At 44.0% G+C, this 20,223-nt stretch overlaps 1 protein-coding gene across 2 annotated transcripts in view; it reads right to left on the bottom strand.

Moving 5' to 3' along the window:
- The window catches only part of kcnj6 (potassium inwardly rectifying channel subfamily J member 6), a 44,957-nt gene extending 28,997 nt beyond the window's left edge, over positions 1 to 15,960 (bottom strand). Inside the window, exon 1 of one of the 2 annotated variants that reach the window (XM_049017636.1) lies at positions 15,505 to 15,960. Coding sequence is in view for 1 of the 2 variants with exons in the window: in XM_049017635.1 (XP_048873592.1) it covers positions 15,505 to 15,528 (24 nt within the window). In the remaining variant the exon portion in view is untranslated. The remainder of the gene's footprint in view (positions 1 to 15,504) is intronic. The other variant, XM_049017635.1, reaches the window with a different exon arrangement.
- Positions 15,961 to 20,223: the final 4,263 nt, after the last annotated feature.

Raw genomic sequence — 20,223 nt, 5'->3', positions numbered from 1 at the left:
AAACCGGAGTACACAGAGGAAACCCCACGACGACTTGGGGAGAACATGCAAACTCCACACACATGTAACCCAGGCGGAGACTTGCACCCGGGTCCCTGAGGTGTGAGGCAACAGTGCTAACCACTGCACCACCATGCCGCCCGCAACATAAGACTAGATAAGTCAAAATTCTTTTCCCTAAACCCTAAATGTTTTGCATTAACCTTAACCTCTAAACCTTTTGCTTTGACACTAACCCTAACTTTTTCCGCTGTGACTCACTAATCTACATATAAACTAGTAAACTTGGAATTTGAGAATGAATTTGGATCTTGGATTGGCATGTTTTTGGATTTTTTTTTTGTTATTAAACTGAAGGCTATCTGTTTCAAGGAGAATTATGGATGACTCACCTTAACCAATAGCAAGACAGCTTTTAATCATGTGAGAAAAACAGTCAGTGCTGCAGTTCCGGAGCGTGTGAGGGCAGCCAATAAGCTGACGCTGGAGCATGTGATCTGGATTTTCTGGGACGGGGCAAAGGTCAGGCTGAATACGAAACTAAATCCAAACAAACCTTATTAACTTTTTCACACTGCACTGTTTATGATCTTTATAAACAACTGAGCTTCGGTCTACACATGAGATGTGGACGATGGCCAGTATAACACAGGTGGTTCTAACAGATGGAGATTTCGTGTCATTTACAAAGGAAGCCTGAACATACCTGGCCAGCAGGACAGAAGCTTTGCCTGTCTGCTAAAGGGCTACGCTGTAAACACTACAGCTCGAACACTTGGGAACCATAGTTACAGGGTATCCAAAGTCAGGATTCAGTGAGAGTGACTGGGTGATGGAACTGTCTCCTGTTGGAATTCCTCTTACTACATTTCTAAATCTAAAGAAAAGTTCTAGATGCGGAATTTATTGCCGTCATTCGACAACCGTCTCCATATAAACCGCGTCACCTCCCGTTGGACCTAAACCCTGCCAAGCATGTCGCTGTCATCTGAAATCTAGATTTATACGAGCAAATTTGAAAGGAACTCATTGTCTAAGTCTGTTGCAGAGTGAACCAGACATTTTGGTAGACGGGCACAATATATGCGCCTCCCGAGTCTGCAGCATTAAACTCAGCCAGGTATACTATACTCTGCAGGAAAAAGTTTTCCACCCTGGGTGATTGTGAGGAATATAACTGTAACGTGAAGGAATGCTTACACAGAAAATTTGACAGAGCCAATTTAACAATCGGCTAAGTTTATGCAAGTCTCGCGGGACTCAAATAAACACAGCGAGTGTTGAATTAGCGCTGCCAGCCGCGCTGTGTATGATGTGTCTCGTCGGCATGGGAACGTGCTCAAGATCTGGGCCAGACCAGGACTCATGTATTGACTGCGCATCACCGCCATCCAGGCACCTCAAAATAATGCCGTAACGGCACAGTCTGTCTGGGAAAATGGCCGACCACTAGCATTAGCAGCGTTTAGCCCGCTGTTGGACACAGCAAGGGGACGGACGTTTGTGCGGCTGGGTCCACTTTCAGTTCTCTGACTGTAAGGAGGCAACAATGGTGGTGCTTAGCATAACTCTAACATCATATAATGGAGGGCCCCCCCAAGGCTTACTGCACTAAATATTAAAGAAATGCGTTCCTTATCTAGGAGATGCTGAAGTAGCATGTTATGCTAATTGGCTAGTTAGCTATAATCTTCCAACTGAACTCCACTAGCTACTTATTCAGTCAGGGGTGGCCAATCTTATCTGCAAAGGGCCGGTGTGTCTGCAAGGTTTTTGGGATAACCTTTAGGTCAGCTGTTCAAACCCAGGTGTGAGGATTCTTCAGCCAATCAGTCCTCTAATTAGTAATCGAATTAGGGAGTTGCAGCAAAAACCCTCATATACACCGACCTTTTGCGGATAAGATTGCTCACCCCTCTTGAAGGGGACCCTGAAGTGGAACCCAGAAATAACCAATATGCTCCTAACCATCATGACATTGGTTCTAAAAACATCCAGGTTTTTTCAACATCTCAGGGGGGTGGGTAGGAGTGGGTAAGTGACTTTTTGAGTGGGACCCCAAATAGACACACCCCACCCTGGAAGGCTGCACTCCATAATGCAGAATGAAGCCACTGTGTGCAGTGAAAACACACCCATATAATATTGTGTCATATTTTTCAAGCGAGTAGAGAGTCTAAATAATCTTGTTATACCGACTCCACTGGGGGGAAGAACAAAAACACCCTCAGTACCTTTTACAGCATATCTGTTACCATAGAAACATGCCCTCTGCTGGTATGGTGGTTTAATCTCTATAGACAGACTACTTCTTTTCTCTGCCCTTACGATGACCTTTCTCCCCTCTTTCGTTCTTTTTTCGAGCTCATATTAGAAGGCTGTCTCATTTCCGCGGCGACGCGTTGCCCAATCAGGGACCAGTGGGCTGTAAAAGGCGGAGCTTCAGCTGTGGAATCCCAGCTATGGAATCCCGGCCTCTCGTGTGAGCCGAGGGAAGCCCAACCCATTCTGCCAGAACTATAAACAACAGGATGTTCGCCATGCAGCCCCCCTCCCCTCTCCCCCGGCCCCCTGAAGTGGCGCCCTGAATCGGCGCACAGGCCGCGGTCTGCCGGGAAGGGTTAGTAAAGTAGCCCACATTCATTAACGTTACTCTGGTGCTAAAAACCCGGCTTTGAATGTACTTACATTTTTCCAGATCTGATCCATAATTGAAGAGATCCCGGCGGATGAGACCGCCGTATGCCTTTTTCCTTCTGGCATTTTCTTTCTCATTTATGGGGTATAGAGAACAGCACTCGAGCTGCGCCACGCTGAGTGACTGGGATAAGCTAGCTTACCGGACAGAGTAAAGGGAGATGTAACAACGTAAACATCTCTCTGCCGGTGTATTCTACTGTACGGGGAATGTCTAAATAACAACATGATTAAGGACAAGTCTATATATAAGGTATATATGAATACCATATATATACGTAGATACATATGCCTAAATATTACACAAACAAATAAAATAACTTTCATATAGCACTTCATCTACCTCAAAAAATGCATACCAAAATATGAGATGAAAAAATAGCAACGCTCATGATTATGTATACTTTGGGCATAACTTTGGGTTGGGCATGGGGGGGTTGAGGTTTATTGGGGGGGTTACAGCCTCCCCACCCCTCCATAATTTACACCCATGCTTATTAACTTACATATATTTATGCAGTATATATACAAAATAATTAAAATGATAAGTCACCAGTTTGCATAGATATGTAAACTGTATATAAAATATATGTACCTAAAGATCAAATACAAATAGAATCATAAAGCACTAGCTTATATATGACACACTCACACCCAAACGCATATACCTTTGTGTGGTCTCCCCATTACAACCTATTACCTTCAGCCACTGTGTGTCAGGGGCTGGGGGTGTGCTAACATGTGAATGTGGAGTCCTATTTTGCGGCCATGTTGACAGTGATGAAGCACCACTACCCCTGCCCACCTCCCTGGGGCAGACACAGCATCCCTGTGGCAGTCCAGCGTCAAAGTTTCCCTGGCATACGCATGGGATTACGGGGGCCATGCTCTGCACACCTGCGGGCACCAACACTTCGCCCCGAGGAGATACGTCATTCTTCATTGAGGATTTCAGCAGCCGGCATGCATCAGCTCCACGCCCGGCCTGTCATTGGGGCCATGAGTGTGGCACAAGCGGCCAACCGTCACAGATGCACAAGGGCGGATTCATGGATGGGCCATCGTACACTGTAGCCCAGCACCCACCAAACACCAGGGCCTCACCCTGCCACGGGAAAAATGCAACAGTTAGTTAAACCGCTAACACCCGAGTGTCCATGCTGATGTCAGCCCAGGGCCGCCAGATAAATTCACCCCCGGAAGAGCACATGTGGGATGAACTGGGATGCCCTCTGCCTCTAAGTGGCGCCCTTATACAACCGCGGGATAAGCATTGCCCACCCTTGCCCGACATATTCTTCCACACAACAACTCTGTCCGTCATCCTTCCCCCTCAGGGGAAAAACACGTCAGATAAAAAAATCTGAAAACGCCTGAGGGTTGTGAAAGTTAACATTTTCCATCCACGAGACTCTTGGGAAAGTTACCTGTCAGTTAGGTAACATCATGGTCATTAACCTTCCTTTGAGAGGGAACGTATGGAGAGTGACAGAGAATCACAGAGCAATATTCCTCACTCTGCTCATGAAGGCAAACCGCTTAAGAGGAAATGGGGAAAACGTGAGCCTACAACCACCAGGTGCAACCTGGAGCACTGAGCTTACCTGATGCCACTGGCTGATGGCAGCCTTGCATAAGTGGATGTGAATATCTCCCAAAACCCAGTCTGTCAAGGACCATTTTCAAAGACAACAAATCCAGCAATAAAGATTCAGATCAAACCAGCACCCAGGCTGGTACCGAATCAGACATTTCAGTACTTATACTTATCAAGCCAAATCAAATTGCAGTGTTCTACTATAGCCGACTTTCAAGCTAAGACAATCCTGGGAGGTTGAAGTGTTAATATTAACTATTATCAAAATGTATTTGTGTCATAGACTTCTTGGCTTTCCACTGCAGATGTCAGTTATATTATATTGCGGTTTAAAGTACGTAGAATGTCCTGTATGTTGAAGCCATGGTGGATCTGTATTAAAAAGAAAGACAAGCCATCTGACCTTGGACCGATGGTATCAGTCATGAACTGATGGTATCAGTCATCTGAGAAGGTAGAGTGTGGTGCTTTAAGTCATTTTCCTTTGTCTATTTGTTTAGTAATAAATCAGGATTTCGTGCAGATTCATTCATAAATTTGAGGGGTGAAATGTATGAAATGACACAGCCTACAGAGACAGGCCTGTTTCCTGTTGGACTGCAGAAGGGGATGTGTGCCGAGCCTTCCCTACCTTTCCAAGGCCTTTCCTGCCTCCCCATGGGCTTCCCTACCTTTCCAAGGCCTCCCCTGCCTTCTCAAGGGCTTCCCTGCCTTCCAGAGGCCTTCTCTGCTTTCCCAAGGGCTTCCCTGCCTTCCCGAGGCCTCCCCTGCCTTCCCGAGGCCTCCCCTGCTTTCCTGAGGCCTCCCCTACCTTCCCGAGGCCTCCCCTGCTTTCCTGAGGCCTCCCCTACCTTCCCGAGGCCTCCCCTACCTTCCCGAGGCCTCCCCTGCTTTCCTGAGGCCTCCCCTACCTTCCCGAGGCCTCCCCTACCTTCCCAAGGGCTTTCCTGCCTTCCCGAGGCCTCCCCTGCTTTCCTGAGGCCTCCCCTACCTTCCCAAGGGCTTCCCTGCCTTCCCGAGGCCTCCCCTGCTTTCCTGAGGCCTCCCCTACCTTCCCAAGGGCTTCCCTGCCTTCCTGAGACCTCCTCTGCCCTCCTGAGACTCGCACCCGCACTCACTCGGCCACCCTACCCCGCCATGCCAGCCCTCAGATCTGCCGGTAATGCCCCACAGGCTCATTATCTTTTATCATCGTACTCAAGCCCTTATTTTTAAACTTACATAAGAAACAGGTATTATAATCATTTCTTTTCATCTCAGCTTTCAGCTAAGGTGCTCAGATATAATTAAGGTTTTGAAAGCATTATTGGTCAGTTTGTAAAAATAAGTCTGATATTCAAAGGCCATCAGCGGCAGTGTCGACCACCATACAATTGCTTGGGGCCTCTGAAGTTTGGGGCCCCCTGTTGGCCACAGACAGTTACTATACTGGAGGGGGGGGGGAGGGGGCGCATCTGACGGCTCTAACCAGGTGCCCGTGTGTCTGTCTTGTCATGAAAGCTCTATTGTCTGTTCCCTCTATTATGGCCGAATCGCCTTCTCTGCAGCTGAACACCCCGGCTGCTTAAAATTAGCCCACTAATCACGCCGTCTTTCTGAGTAAGCAAACACCCCATTCAGGGCTGGCTGTGAGCTCTGTAAAATCGCCCTCCTACGTGATGAAACACAACAACACACTTCTGCCTCAGAGTATTGCCCCGTCACCAAAAGTTCACAAATTCGAGAAGGTGGGGAAATCCCAGTATCCATAAAGCTCTTCCCGGCGATCCAGCCAGACGCTCTATCTTCCGGTATAAATGAGGGAATTTCCGCAGCTGGCGTGGGTGACGGGAGGAACTGCGCATCCGCAGATGAAGCTGGAACGACTGCCGGCACCTGACCGTCTGCAGTGATGAGGCTCACATACTGTAAGGAAACAGTGAGTGCTTAATTTAATCAGATCTATTCTCCGAAGGGACGAGTTGTATCATAAAGACTGAGTCAACCGCAAGCCATTCTGTCTGAACGAAAGAGACAATAAGCCACTTAATCAAATCAGCTGGAAAAAAAACAACGATAATTATCCATAAGGAAGAAAGGGAGAGACAATGCATGATTCGAACTCGCAGGGAACGTTCTTGCATTTTTTTTCAGAGGAATAAAAGCAATTGCTTAGAAGCACTCCCAGTGGAGGAATCTCCGGCAATGTACTGTTTTCAGATAATGTCTGACCAGCAGCTGCCCAGGACAGCAATTGTAGCTGCGGTTCTCTCATTGGCCTCACTGGGGCGACCGAACATTTATGAGCAACAGGGTTCAAAAAGGCAGCAAAATGATGTTGGATTTTATTTTTTTGTAATAAAAGCTCTTGTTTTTCTAATGGACTGAAAGACCTATTTACTGTCTATTGTGGTTCCGTTTGTCTTCTGTTAAAGGTACAGTCCACCCAAAATATCCATTTGGTCTTAAGAAGATGATACTACTGTACCTTCTAAATGGAGAACCACAGGATATCTGTCCTAGTTGTTTTGCAGAGACAGAGTCACACAATCGCTAAGTCATCAGTGTTTCGCTTCATGCCGACACCTGTGACACACATTTACAATTTATATACCCGTCACTTTAAATGTCCCTGTTCGGCTTCCATTTCCTTATGATTCTGTGAAGCTGTGAAAAAGTAAAGAAGTCAATTTCAAAAGTGGATGGTACATTCTCAGTGGGAACGGGGAACACTGCCAGGTTCTGACAACAATCTACATGACAGTGAATTAAACAAAGAAAGACCCATTTTATTACTTCAGCAAAGTGAAATATGCAGTATTTAAGTGTACTTCCCTACTGTGATTAATATGATGAATGTGTCATGAAAGCAGCTTAGTATTTAAGTTAATCGAGTTAAAATAATAAAGAAATACAGGTGCACCTTTGGGGTCAATTGCTGTGTGGGGGTGTGGAATGTCCTCTCTAGTAATCTTACATAACTGGACGGGTTTCTTTACAGTTGTGCAAAGAAAGTAGAGCCTACCCACCATATGTTCTCGTTTCACACTGTACGAAAAGAGGAATTTAAACCTGAAATGTCTGAAAAACAAAGGAGGTTATCATTATTTGTAAATATTACACGTTCCTATATGTGGCTCTTTACCACTATTATCAAATTATATCTTAGTTTCACACGTTCTTTCCAAACCCCAACAATAATTCCGCATGATTTAAAAATGGCTCGTGCAAACAAGCCTGTAATATAGTATTTTACTCCTGCGCGTGCATTTCTCAAGATACATTAACTGAAGTTTGCATTTTTTAAGCCGAAGTGCAAGGTTGCATGCTCCTACAACACCAATTTTACAAGCATAGCGAATCACGGAATCACCACTACAAGCACAGTGCAAAGGCGTCTTCAGAAAAAGGATGAAGACAATACCAGGAACAATAGTTCCGTATGTAAATCGCAGTGTCGCAAGTTAGGGACAAAGAGAACTTCTGATTTGCTTAAGCGTGAGGAATTACAAACATATGATTTATGTACCTTGTGACCTTTTTAGACCGAGACGAATAAACAATGAAACATTCAATGCAATAAATGCAATAAAGCATTCAAAGCATTCAAAGCCAGAAAATATACTTAAAAAACAGTCCCCCAAATTCAGACCCTATGCCTTTGGCCCAAGGTTTCCTTCCTCTCCTCTCCTGCTTCTTTTTACGCAAAGTCCATTTTCCCAGCCCTCAACAAAAATTAATGATATGTGGTACAGCAATTAATCAGAAGTGGGCGTCATCCTGGGAGCCCAAGAGCCATTATTAACCAATCATGTGTGTGCAGTAAGCCACCCTGCTTTTGTAAATCTAGGCCTGGGAAGGCCTTCGGTATGAAAAAATAACCACTGTCCCAGTGGGCACCCTACAGAGAGATCCAACAAAGCAACTATGATGCACAAAACAGGGACGGAACAGTCCCGAACGTGGGGGGGTGTCGACAAATCTTCTGGTGGATTTTGCAAGGAGGGTATGGCATAAAGTTAATTATAATCTTCAGATCAAATGATACATCTGTACTTTTCACTAAGCGGAGCTAATGTGCCTAATTCCTGCTCTCCTTAGAGAGGCCCCAACCATGCAGATGAGTCATTAGTGTCAACGGCCCGTTAGTAAGTTCATTAGGTGTGGACCTCCTCGCCGAACGAGCTTCCATCTGGAGCCGGATCCGGTCAGGTTAGTACACACAGACAGTCATTGCCAGGGCCCCTGGTTCAGCAGTAGCACAGTATTGCCTGGCAGCAGTGGTGTTTACCATCATTCAAACCACACATTTGCGTGTGGCCTCTGAGATTCAGGGGCCCCCTGTTGGCCACAAGCAGTCACTACACATGGGGAGGGAGGCAGTGGGTGGCCAGAAACAACAGACCAGTGCCTACATTCCAGGTCAGTGCAGCTGTAATACAAATATGATGCGGGTCTAACAGAACGGCAGTGAACGGGGGGGGGGGTTCCTTCAAGAAATCAATAGACTGCAGATCACAAAGCACTGCATTGTGATTTACACTACACTGAAATGTTTTGGATCCATTTGCTTAAAAACAGCACTCTAGTGCTCATTTCAGTTAATCAGATATCTATGCTTTTACAAATAAACGATGGATGGAATAAGTCAGACAAAACTTTTTTTGTTTTTTTTTTAAGTCACGACCCTGAATCAGAAAAGCAATGTTGTCGTCGTCTGGCTACCTGAAATGTGCCGTTTTTAAAAGTCTATCCACAATTAAATCAAGTATTGCCACTTGACATGCAATCAAAAGACCACTGAGGAGACTTCTGCTGAGGTACTATGTTTCTTTGATGTCCGACTTTAAGATGTTATATGAATAAAACACATCAAAGGAGGAGGCGGAGACATGGATATGACTTACCTACCGCGGCCGAGACCCAAAGCGTAAGAAACACAGTGTAACTCTCTGATTTCAGCGCAGTTATTACCTGCGGAGGGCATGTTTCTGCCCGTTTATCAGACTAATGAAGTTTAGCTAGCTAGGGTTAACCGAATCAGCAGCAGAAGGGAAATGAGGGCGCCGATGACTGAGAAGGAGGCATGATGGGATATATGATCACTTTTAGGGTTCCTGGAGTCAGTGTGACGAATGGCATGTCGTGTCAGCCACCTGCCACCAACCAAATACAATCGAAATTCATTATCCTGCGATGCCGGGGATGATTTCTGTTCATCCCTAATGAAGAGGCGCAGGAAGACCGGACCTGATCGGCAGAGAGGTCCCGTTAGCAAGGCCTCCCTGTGACAGCTTTAAATGTTCAGGCGTGCAGTTATTAACGCATCCATTACTGAGCGGATATGAAGGGGAGCAGGTGAGATGCACCGTGGTGGAAAACTCGTTATCCGATGGATTTGTTGTTTTCTGATTGATCTATTTCAGCAAATGTCAGTCTTTCCTCATGGGTAATTGGCATTGCTCTGGGAGTATGGAGTTTTCCCTCCACTTCCATCCTAGAAAAGGTAATAATCGCACACTATGGCTCGCTTCAAAGGAAGCCAATGCTCCAGCTGGTTGCCAAGAAACCTGCTTCAGGTGAGCAAAATGGACCCTGGAATATCAAAGAGCACCTGGATACAAATTTGCAGAACCCCCCCCCCCTTCCCACCCCCATCCATGCTGACTGACAGACAAGCGAGTTGAAGGCAGAGTTTAATCAGCCACCCCATCCTAACATGCAAACAACATACCTTTTGTTTTCCTAGGTATAAAAAATATCTGTAACATGGTCTTGGATTTTTAAGGTGGATGGCATAAATGTGGCTATCATTAATAAGGAGGGGCCGGCCTTATCATTAACCAGTGATATCCTTTGAATCAGTGAGTGATGTGGGAGGGGGTGATTCAAGGGCTAATCAGCTTTCAGCTGGGGACAGTGCCCCTGTGGCCCCGCCCTTTTATTCGCCCCTGTCTGTATAAGTCTATATTCCAACATCTTCTGTGCAATTCCAACAAATATCAGCTTGATTCTCATTAATTCTCATTCTGCGCACAAGTTAGCATATACAATTTCCTTCCGCCCAAAATCCCAGTGTCACTATGAATACACTTTTTCCCAATATCCAACGCACATAAGATCAGGAATGTGCGAGGCCTCCCGCACGACTCTCACGATCTTACAGATGACCACGACGTCACCTTCTTAGTCGTTCCTGTTGGCTGTTTGTTTCTCACACACATCAGGGAAGTGTGAGCTACTCTCTTCTTGCATGTGCGGAGACATCATCAGATAATAAACACTCTCCGTAGGAGAAGCTACAGGAGAGCTGTAATCAAATCTAACCTAAATGAGGGACGGCATGACGGGAGTTTTGCCACAGGCCTGTGGGGCAGGATCTTTACCTCACGACTTCCCACAAGCTCGGCATTATTACCTCTAGCTACTGGGTTGACATTTTCATCCAAACTGTTTAACCCGTTTACAGCCTGTTTTTATTTTCCCTGGGGTTAATAATGGAGTTTAAATGTGCTGGTAAGGGTCAACCGCGGTGTTTACCGCTACTCAAACCCTGTATTTCCATGAGGTTCCCAAGGTTTCACCACAAACACTTACTACAATGGGCAGCCTCAAAGCAGACCCTACTAAGGGAACTACATCAGGGTCATCTGCCGGGTCTTTGGCAAACCGCCTTAAATTTATGAGCCTGTGTGCTTATCAGCTATGATGTATGCTACCTTTTCCAGCATGTCCATTTTATGACTATATTGTATTACAGCCGGTCGACGACAGACCCAGGTTGAGATGCGGTATAATCTCAAGCCGAGCGACTACCCCCAGTCTATCTTTATGTACCTTAGTAAAGCTGACAGTATCTAATAATGTTGATGTCACATTGCATAAACTCCTGGCAGACTCACAACTCAAAGGAGACTCCGTCGCTAATGTCCTTATTAGATAACTCCCAGTCTAAATGGGCCTGATCCAATATGAGGACCTGCTTAAGATCCCTGAATTTATCAAAACAATTATCCGCAAATCAATTTCCCACCGATGAACCGTGCACTTCTCTCAAGGTATGGCAGTATTTAGGCATCACAAACCTACAGCAAAGGCTCATTTCACATTGGAAATGCCAGAGCCGAAAACTGCCTGGCCTGTTGGTTTGTACTGACATCCTCACCAATATTTTATTTTGAATACAATTTTAAAATTAGAGGCTTGTGCTTACATCTTCATCGCATTACATAAGAGTTCCTAATTCAACCACATTTAGAATCCTGGGATGATGTTGGCTTATATCTTGTGGGAAATCAGAGCAAAAGCATATAGATATTGTCTTGAAAATGTTTCGAAAGCAAAGACGGGTTTCTAACCATGCAAAGCAGCAGCTGCCCTTTTTTTGGTTACAGGAATGGTAGCATTTTCAGTCACGTTTCCCTCAAAATGTCATACTCCTGCATCCCAAAGAATACTGCGAATCTCCCCTTTGCGCCATAAAGCAGGTTTAACATTCAAACATCCCTAGTGTGTTCGGGCAGTCAGTCTCAGGGAAAATTCCTTGGTTTTTCCCGAGAAACATCAGCTCAGCAGCATGGATGGTCTCCATGGCAACGCGGAGTTCCATCCATCAAGCGCGCACAAAGGCTGATGCCAGCTTCTCCGGCATTCCAACTGACTCGTTCTAATTTTTCTCTCCTCATGTCCCCGCAGACCAGGGCAACAGCCCAACACGCAGATAACAAACACAACATGCACTCATTTGCGTTCCGGAAAATGTACTGTCACTTACTTTTTTACTTCATATCAGCATATAAACAAATACATGAAACATGCAATAAATATACAATCTGCATCCTGTGACTTTGGGCCTTTAATTGGAATGCAAGACAGATACTTTTTTATTGATTTCAAAATACAGTCAAAGCTTAAATAAATTCAATTAGTATGACCGTATCAGTTTCAAACTTAAATGGGGGCAAAAGTCACATCAGTTGGGCCATCCCTGAGCCATAAAACAAAGCTGGTCTTCCTTCCGCTTTATGTTTAAGAGGATTCTGCATAATTGAGCAATTGTTCAGTTTCCTTTCACTTCCTACCCTGACGCTTTGAATAATGCCCCCGACCTACAGGTAATTTGCCATTAATTATTATGCGGACTCAACCTTATGTTTTTGCGGAGGCAAATATTTAAGCACAAACTAATAAAATTTGCTTCAAACATACAACAAAACAGCAGAATAAACGCCATATTACCTAAATGAATAAAATAATGTAAATATTTTATTTGACATTATGGGACTGCAACATGATATTGCAGAGTCCCTACAATATAACGGTACTCGTACTACTGTTGCTGCGATTGCCTCTGCTGATTAATTATTATTATTATCATTATTATTATTATTATTCAGCAGTTCCGCATATATCACAGTAGTAGTAAAACGCAATAATATAAAATTTAGCTATCAGTTCAGCATGTGGGAAGTGGAGTTCCTGCGCTTGCTGTCCAAGGTTCTGAAAAAGAACTGCATTTCCGCAAATACCAAAAAGCAAAGAAAATAATCATTCTAAATATAAATGGGGTCGCTATGATGACTTCCTCCATAACATCTCACTTTGAACCACGGGTGTTTCAGATCATTAAAACTTAACAGTATAACAAAAACACTTTTTAAAGAGTGTGTGCAGTGGCCCACTATGCCACAGCTATAAAGTAACTAAAACATTACTTTTACGCAATGAACTACAGCCTAGCTTTTTACAAAAATGATGATGTTTCAGCGCTAGCTAACCGGAGCATCTACAAATAATAATAATAATAATAATAATAATAATAATAATAATAATAATCCGTAAAGATAATTCGCCGATACGAAACCGTATTAGTTAAACAGTAGATGTTAAAAATGATATATAGTAACCCGATCTAAGATCGCCCTCTTCATTTTAGTTTTTCCACTTGACTACAAGCTACCGGAGTCCAGATTAGCCAAAAGCACAAGAGCATAAAAAGGCGATAAGAAATGGGAGGCGGTAACCGGGTCGACTACTTCATAATTAAAGCAGCATTATTTAGACAGATGTTCTACGCGTCCGTGATTAACATTATTATTCATCATCACCACTGTGGACTGAATATTAACTACCGCAAAAAAGTATGTTAAGCTTTTTCGTGCGAGGGGATCTTTTCCAGTATAGTGTTTAAATATCTTCAGACGAGCCATTACACCTAGTGTAATTTGGGCTAAGCAACATATTTCATAACCCGCAATGTGCGTATGTACACGAAGACAGCATAGAAACTTCCTAGTTCAAATACATTTTAATATAAATGTGAATTCTCTCTTTACAAGGCCTTCTAAAAAATTAAATGGTGCCTTTTGCATATTAATATGTGAGTACGCCAATAAAGAGACGGCGCCTCTCAGACCTGGGTTCGAGTCTCCGTCATGTGTGCGGAGTCCGCATATTCTCCCTCGGTCGTCATAGTTTTCCTCTGGGTACTTCGGTTTTCCCCCCACAGTCCAAAAACATGCTGAGACTAATTGGAGTTACCAAATTGCATGTATGTGTTAGTGACAGGTGAGTGAGTGTGCCCTGCGATGGGTTGGCATCCCATCCTGGGTTGTTCCCTGCCTTATGCCCAAAGGATCCGGACCCCCCGCGACCCTGAACAGGACAAGCGGTTTCAGAATATGGTATGGATGGTATGACAAATAATTGTGCGTAAGATCTGTGAACTTTTTTACCACTACACTGGCATGTGCTGTGTATTAGTTTTGTTTCCTCGTAGTCACGCTTATGCACCGTGCACGGGCTCCTTCGCATTATAACTTACTCTTCCGAAAATTCCGGACAAAGTAGATACTCAGCCACAGTCTCTATTGTCTTGAATTAACTTTCATCTTTAGCATTTAACTTCACCTCTTATAACAATAATTATAGACGTTTTCAAATCCACACGTGCTGTGCGTTATAGTATTCAGATGGAGGCTTGTAATTCCAGGCGCTCAAAGGTTTATTCTGGATCTCCTGGCCAGTTAATAATTTATTTGGTCATTTGCCTCTTAAGTGGAAGTGAATGGATTGCGTGTACTGTAAGCACCTGAGCCAGTTTAATTAATCTACCAATGGCTACTTTGCTGCACGGATTCGGTTAGCAACAGGCTCTGCTAAAGTGCCGGGGCCTCGGCTTTTACTCTTCCCCCACTTCGACTGGCTTGCGGGGCCTTGCCCCCTCTCTGTCCCCCGGTCCCTCTGCGTGTCACCCTGCGTGTCGCTTTGTCCAGGCAGCGGACCGATCCCTTCCTCGCGCGTGAACCTCGCGCACTCTCCATGGCTTTGGATGAGAGATTTCCAGGTCGCCATGGAGATGGAGGCAGCTCTTATCCAGAGTAGAATAGGTATCACTTCATTAGCAGATAACTCACTGAGCCAGAGCCCACACCGTTTGCTGTGCATGTTTAATATTACGCTGAAATAACCGTGCATGTCGTCCATATGCTTCTAAGTAATAAAACGCATTTACTAAACGTGGACTTTCCTCAAACGTCAATTATAGGTCACATATGGCGCTTCGTCCGATATTGGGTTTATTTAAAGGGGTTAATAGGCCTACGTTAATGTAAACCTAAAGTCGGTGTCATCAAATAGATGAGTGTAAAGTCACCATAAGTATGAATTGGTCAACTTTTAAAAACGAATGGTGTTATTGTTATAGGATTTTACTAGCCGGTACAATGAACCAGAACATCAAAAGCTCTTGAAAATATTGAATTTATATTGAGCTGAGAAATAATTCTATGCTCGATGTATAGTCAAATCCATTAATTTAACTATCATGAGTCATATGTTATAATGACGACAGTTTTAGCAGTTAGCTGTTGCAAATATGTCTGCAGTGTACCATATGTGTTTTTACGTATTTCCGTTACGGTTTTTAAATCCAACTAATTCACTCTGTTTCTTCTCGGAGACAATATATTTGATTATCGCTTTGCAGAAACCAGTTTTACGTCGCTCCGTTTCTACTACAAGAAACCCGATCCCAATAGTATAATCCGTACAATCCTAATAAAACTGTACACGCAACTATGTCGCTATTATGTAACTGAATCCACTCTTAATACACTTAAATGATGCGCTCGATCATCCTCGGTATACCTCTGATCTGAAGTGAAGAATTATACTCAGAATACAGTACAATAAAGAAGAGAAGAACAGAACAAATAAACAGTTTTACCTACCAAGTTAATAAGCGCTGCTTTCATTCATTCATGATCCTCGCATTTACAAATTACGCTGGTTTCACGACGGCATACGATTCACACAGGCGACCTAGGAGAGCTGCTGTTTATTTCTCATTTGTTCTCTACATCTCGTGGAAAAATCCATCTCCTGTCATTCTGTCATGTTCCCTTCTGCTCTGAGCTCGACCAGAGAGGGAAGGGAGAGAGAGAGAGAGAGAGAGAGAGAGAGAGATACTATACGTGGAAAAAAGAGAGAGGGATAGGAGAGAGAGGAGAGAGATAGGCGTTTTAAGAGCGCTCCGATTCACGTGGTTAAGGGCAGAACTGGTGATCTTCTCCGGGTTAAAACACGTTACTGGGAGGTTAATGGAAAGATGTAACCTATAGCCGGCAGAGGAAAGCAGAAAGCAATTGAGGCGAGCAGCGAGCAATGAACGCCATCACGTCCACAGCCCGTCATCTCCAAGTTACAGTACAGTCATTTCCGCAAAAAAATCCTCGAGTCGAGGCTGTAAAGAGACATGAAAACACTGCCGCATGCTGGAAAAGAAAAAACGATCCTGCTAGTGGTTAAATATTTGCTAAATTCATTATCCCCTTCTGACCTACAGAAGGTATGTGCGCCTCTGTTTTATATCGTGTCTTGCAAAGGGCTGTGCACTTAAAATCAGCTTTAAAAGCCAGCGACCTGTATGAAGTGCGGTGTAAAGTAAATATATCTGCAAAACAGGCAAGCCACGTAAAATCAAAATACGATTTTCGTCATAAATAGTCACATTTCGTACGATTAGAGTTTCGTGACGAGGAGATGATTTGTTCGGAATACCCCCTTCACAGCCTGCAGAGACTGAGAAAGATGAAGACGATTTTACAATAAGGTCTGAAACTTTAACATTTAGAGTAAAGGGTATAGTGTAGTTCAGCGAAACAGATTACGGACTATGTTGAGTACACTCCCATTTCACTAACCTGGGCTGGGGACTGTTTCAACGCCGCTCTGTTTTACATCGACATATAAATTAAACACGACTTCCCTTCGGTACTGACAAGTTTCATAAAAAGTAATTTTTCACTGCTCTTTCAAAGCCCCTCTGGCCAGAACTAGATAGACTTGCACCTACTATTGAATCTTTTAATTCAAGATCATCCATCCATCCATCCATTTTCCAAACCGCTTATCCTATTGGGTCGCGGGGGGTCCGGAGCCTATCCCGGAATCAATGGGCACGAGGCAGGGAACAACCCAGGATGGGGGGCCAGCCCATCGCAGGGCACACTCACACACCATTCACGCACACATGCACACCTACGGGCAATTCAGCAACTCCAATTAGCCTCAGCATGTTTTTGGACTGTGGGGGGAAACCGGAGTACCCGGAGGAAACCCCACGACGACATGGGGAGAACATGCAAACTCCGCACACATGTGACCCAGGCGGAGACTCGAACCCGGGTCCCAGAGGTGTGAGGCGACAGTGCTAACCACTGCACCACCATGCCGCCCTAATTCAAGATCAATTGCAACATATTAGCAAATTTAACTATGTGTTTTTACTTCCACATAAACAAAGTTCTCAGACATCCTGTACATTTTTTTTTACTTTGACCGTGAGATTAATTGATTATTGCTGTGCACATCAAAACTAGATATACCAGATATCATATAAACACAGCGGTCATTTACGATACTTAATCAATACATTATCAATATAATGTTCTTTGTAGATAAAGATGAAATTTCAGTTCCCATGTTTACGTTTGACTGTTAAACGAAAATTACGGTTAATCCTGGTTTATCATTAATTCCTTTTCACCTAAGTAGGCCTATCAATGTAAAGTTGCCTTCAGTCTCATTATAACTAATTGTTTGTGAGAGGGCCATCAGGGAATTCTAAACATCTGAGATTATTGTTTTTCTCGCCCCATGATTAAATTTCAACAAATCAGCTTGCTGCAGCCAAGACTGATCTGACTAGGGTATTAATTGCGGATATGACTTTGATTTTTATATGAAGCTCCTTTCCAGATTTGCTTGTAGGAACGGCTGTGCTTTTTATTGACAGGAATTATCCATTAATCTCGTTTCAAACAAAGAGAAGCCCATATGGTCTTCCACTTAGTTAATATGGTGTTCGGTAAAAACTTATTCATAAATTTTAACGCTTTATTCACCCTCTTAAGACCATTTAAATACACTACACCGTGCACATGCATACTACTGTAATGATAGACAACACAACGCTAAAACCAAGCCACTCAACCGAGTGTATCCAGTGCTTCTTTATGGCTGGACGTGGGTTTAAAATGGCATGTCTAGCCTCTTACATCTTGCTGGAAATTGCTCCTCTGTCACAGGACTTTCCCTCAGCCGGAATGGTTCATTAGTCACGCCTGAATTACTCTCCTCCTTATCCGAGCGAGGTCACGAGGCGTGTGTTAGCAGTTAGCGCTTAGGCTGCCGTGCAATCGATACCGCGATTTGGGAGCTGCCGTATGGCCTCCGGTCAGTGCTGGCCGTCGATCGCTGATCGCCCGGGTGATTAATGCGGCATCGGAAAGGGCATCCCCGTGGTTTGAGAGCGTATTCTCTCATGTGCAAATAAAGCGTCCCAAACCGCTATAAGCTTTTGTGAAATGAATGGCGCTGTGAATTACGGACGGTCTAACCTTGAAAGAATAAGTAAAGACATGTATGCACAGTGATTTAACGTGAAAATCTCAAGCGTTAAAAACGTTAGCCGCTTATTACGGTATTGGATTTATGACACACGCATATGCATAACCATTGATAGACATTATTGATAGACATCCTTCCTCCATTCCGAATATGACTTGTTATTAGGCCTATTCTAGTCACTTTACAGTAAAGCAAATAGTGCAGTGAAATTAATTATCCATATGTGACTGGGGAAAATTGGCATTCTTCTATTTTTGCAGGGAGGAGTCCGGCCAGCACTGTTTCTTGCCTCCTTTAGAGATCGGTAAGGTAGCTGTCAGTAGTGCAAGACCTGCCTCCCTTCTGATTGGTGACGGTGCTGAGTAACATGCATGGTGTAAAGAGCGATATATGGCGGAGAAGTTAATTGGCCACGCCCACTAATTATCTTGGGTGGGGGGGTATTCCAGAAACCCAATGAAAAGCACAAGAAAAGTATGACTACCTGCCCCTAGTGGCCAAAATCAAAATAAGCACTTCTATATCGAGTGTATTAAAAGGCCATTAAGACTAGCAGAGGTGACGTAAAGCACAAAGATCGTCAATATGCAATATGCTGTCGACAAGTCAGTTAAACAGTACTGTGTCAGACAATTCAGAAATGCAAACCAATAAAGAAATCCTGAATAAGATGTACACATAAATCGCCTATAAGCATATTCCTGTAATCATGTTTTAATAAAAATCATCCCTTGCGACTTTTTCCCCTTCAGTGATTACTCAGACATTCTCTGAAACGTCATTAAAAACTGTGCTGCTTTACTGCTCAGAGTAACCCTCTGGTGCACTAAATCATATTGCTAACAAAACAAATCCTTCCCCATCTTTTGTCGGGCGATTTAGGAGGAGTTCCTGTTTTCTACAAGCGACTCTCAAAGCTCCCTCACGTACATTTGTATCTGTCATGGCTCTTCTGTATGCTTATTCAGTCTCTATCAGTGTCTATTCTCAGCCCCCTTGGGGAATGGATCGCCGTCACTTTAAATAGAGCCCTAATTTCAGATGACAGTCGACATTATGTGTTTTTCACTGCCTGTGGGGACTCAGCCCATCCGCAGCCCTGTTTGACAGGAATATCAGAGGAGAGAAGTGCTGGGGGCCGACAGGGAGTTTATTAGGCGAGAGGTGCGCTCTGGGGTCTTCCTTGGCCTGCTGCTGGAAAAGATCAACATCTGTCACCGAGAAGCAAGAGTCTGACCAATCAAATTACAGTCTGCCGGTCAGGTGACGTCAAGGCTGGAGGGCACAGCGAATGCAGCAGATCCCACTGAAAGTTGAACGTTTTTCAGTGTGGAAGCAAGAAATGAATGATCGTTTCTAGGGCTGGTGAATGTTGGAAGCATTTCCAGTATTTTTTGAGCCGTACAGTTTCTTTGTCCCTCTCTCATAGTGATGAAAAATAATTTTTCCATTTGCACAACTGCATAGTAAACTTTTGCTTTTGCATATGATATATTATTCTCCCGCGAGACACTCATATGGAGCAGAGAGCAAGGCCTGGGGTCAGACACTCGTCCACCACCCTGGGGCAGTTTTCACAGTCAAAGGCTTCGCTCAAGGGCCCAACAGTGATACGATCACTTAGCTCAAGAATTGAAGTTTGTTTGACTTCACTGGTGTGTCTGAAGATACATAAACAATAAGAAAGGCACTCATTCTCTCCACAGTCATGCCTTAATTGCACTTTAAATTGCTGCAGATCCTGTCTGTGGCCTGCTTCTTTCAATTAGACAAACATTTTAAAGGCCTGCACAGCGCCATTATGGTTATTGATTGTGGCAGAAGCAAACCATTGACTCGGTGCTCACAGGAAACAATCCATTTTGCTGGAATAATGTGTGTTGTCATCGCTGTATGTTTACAGTAAACTAAACAGAGAATCCCCTCAAAGACAGTGTGAGACTCTACAGTTATATTTTAATGAGCTCATTACAAGTTGATTGTCGTAACCAGATTGAAGGACTGAATGACCTCATAATTCATCTTGTTCTTCTTAATAA

This window comes from Brienomyrus brachyistius, chromosome 6, assembly GCF_023856365.1.
Source record: "Brienomyrus brachyistius isolate T26 chromosome 6, BBRACH_0.4, whole genome shotgun sequence".
Taxonomy (NCBI): Eukaryota; Metazoa; Chordata; class Actinopteri; order Osteoglossiformes; family Mormyridae; genus Brienomyrus; species Brienomyrus brachyistius.
This window is presented reverse-complemented; position numbering and strand designations above follow the sequence as displayed.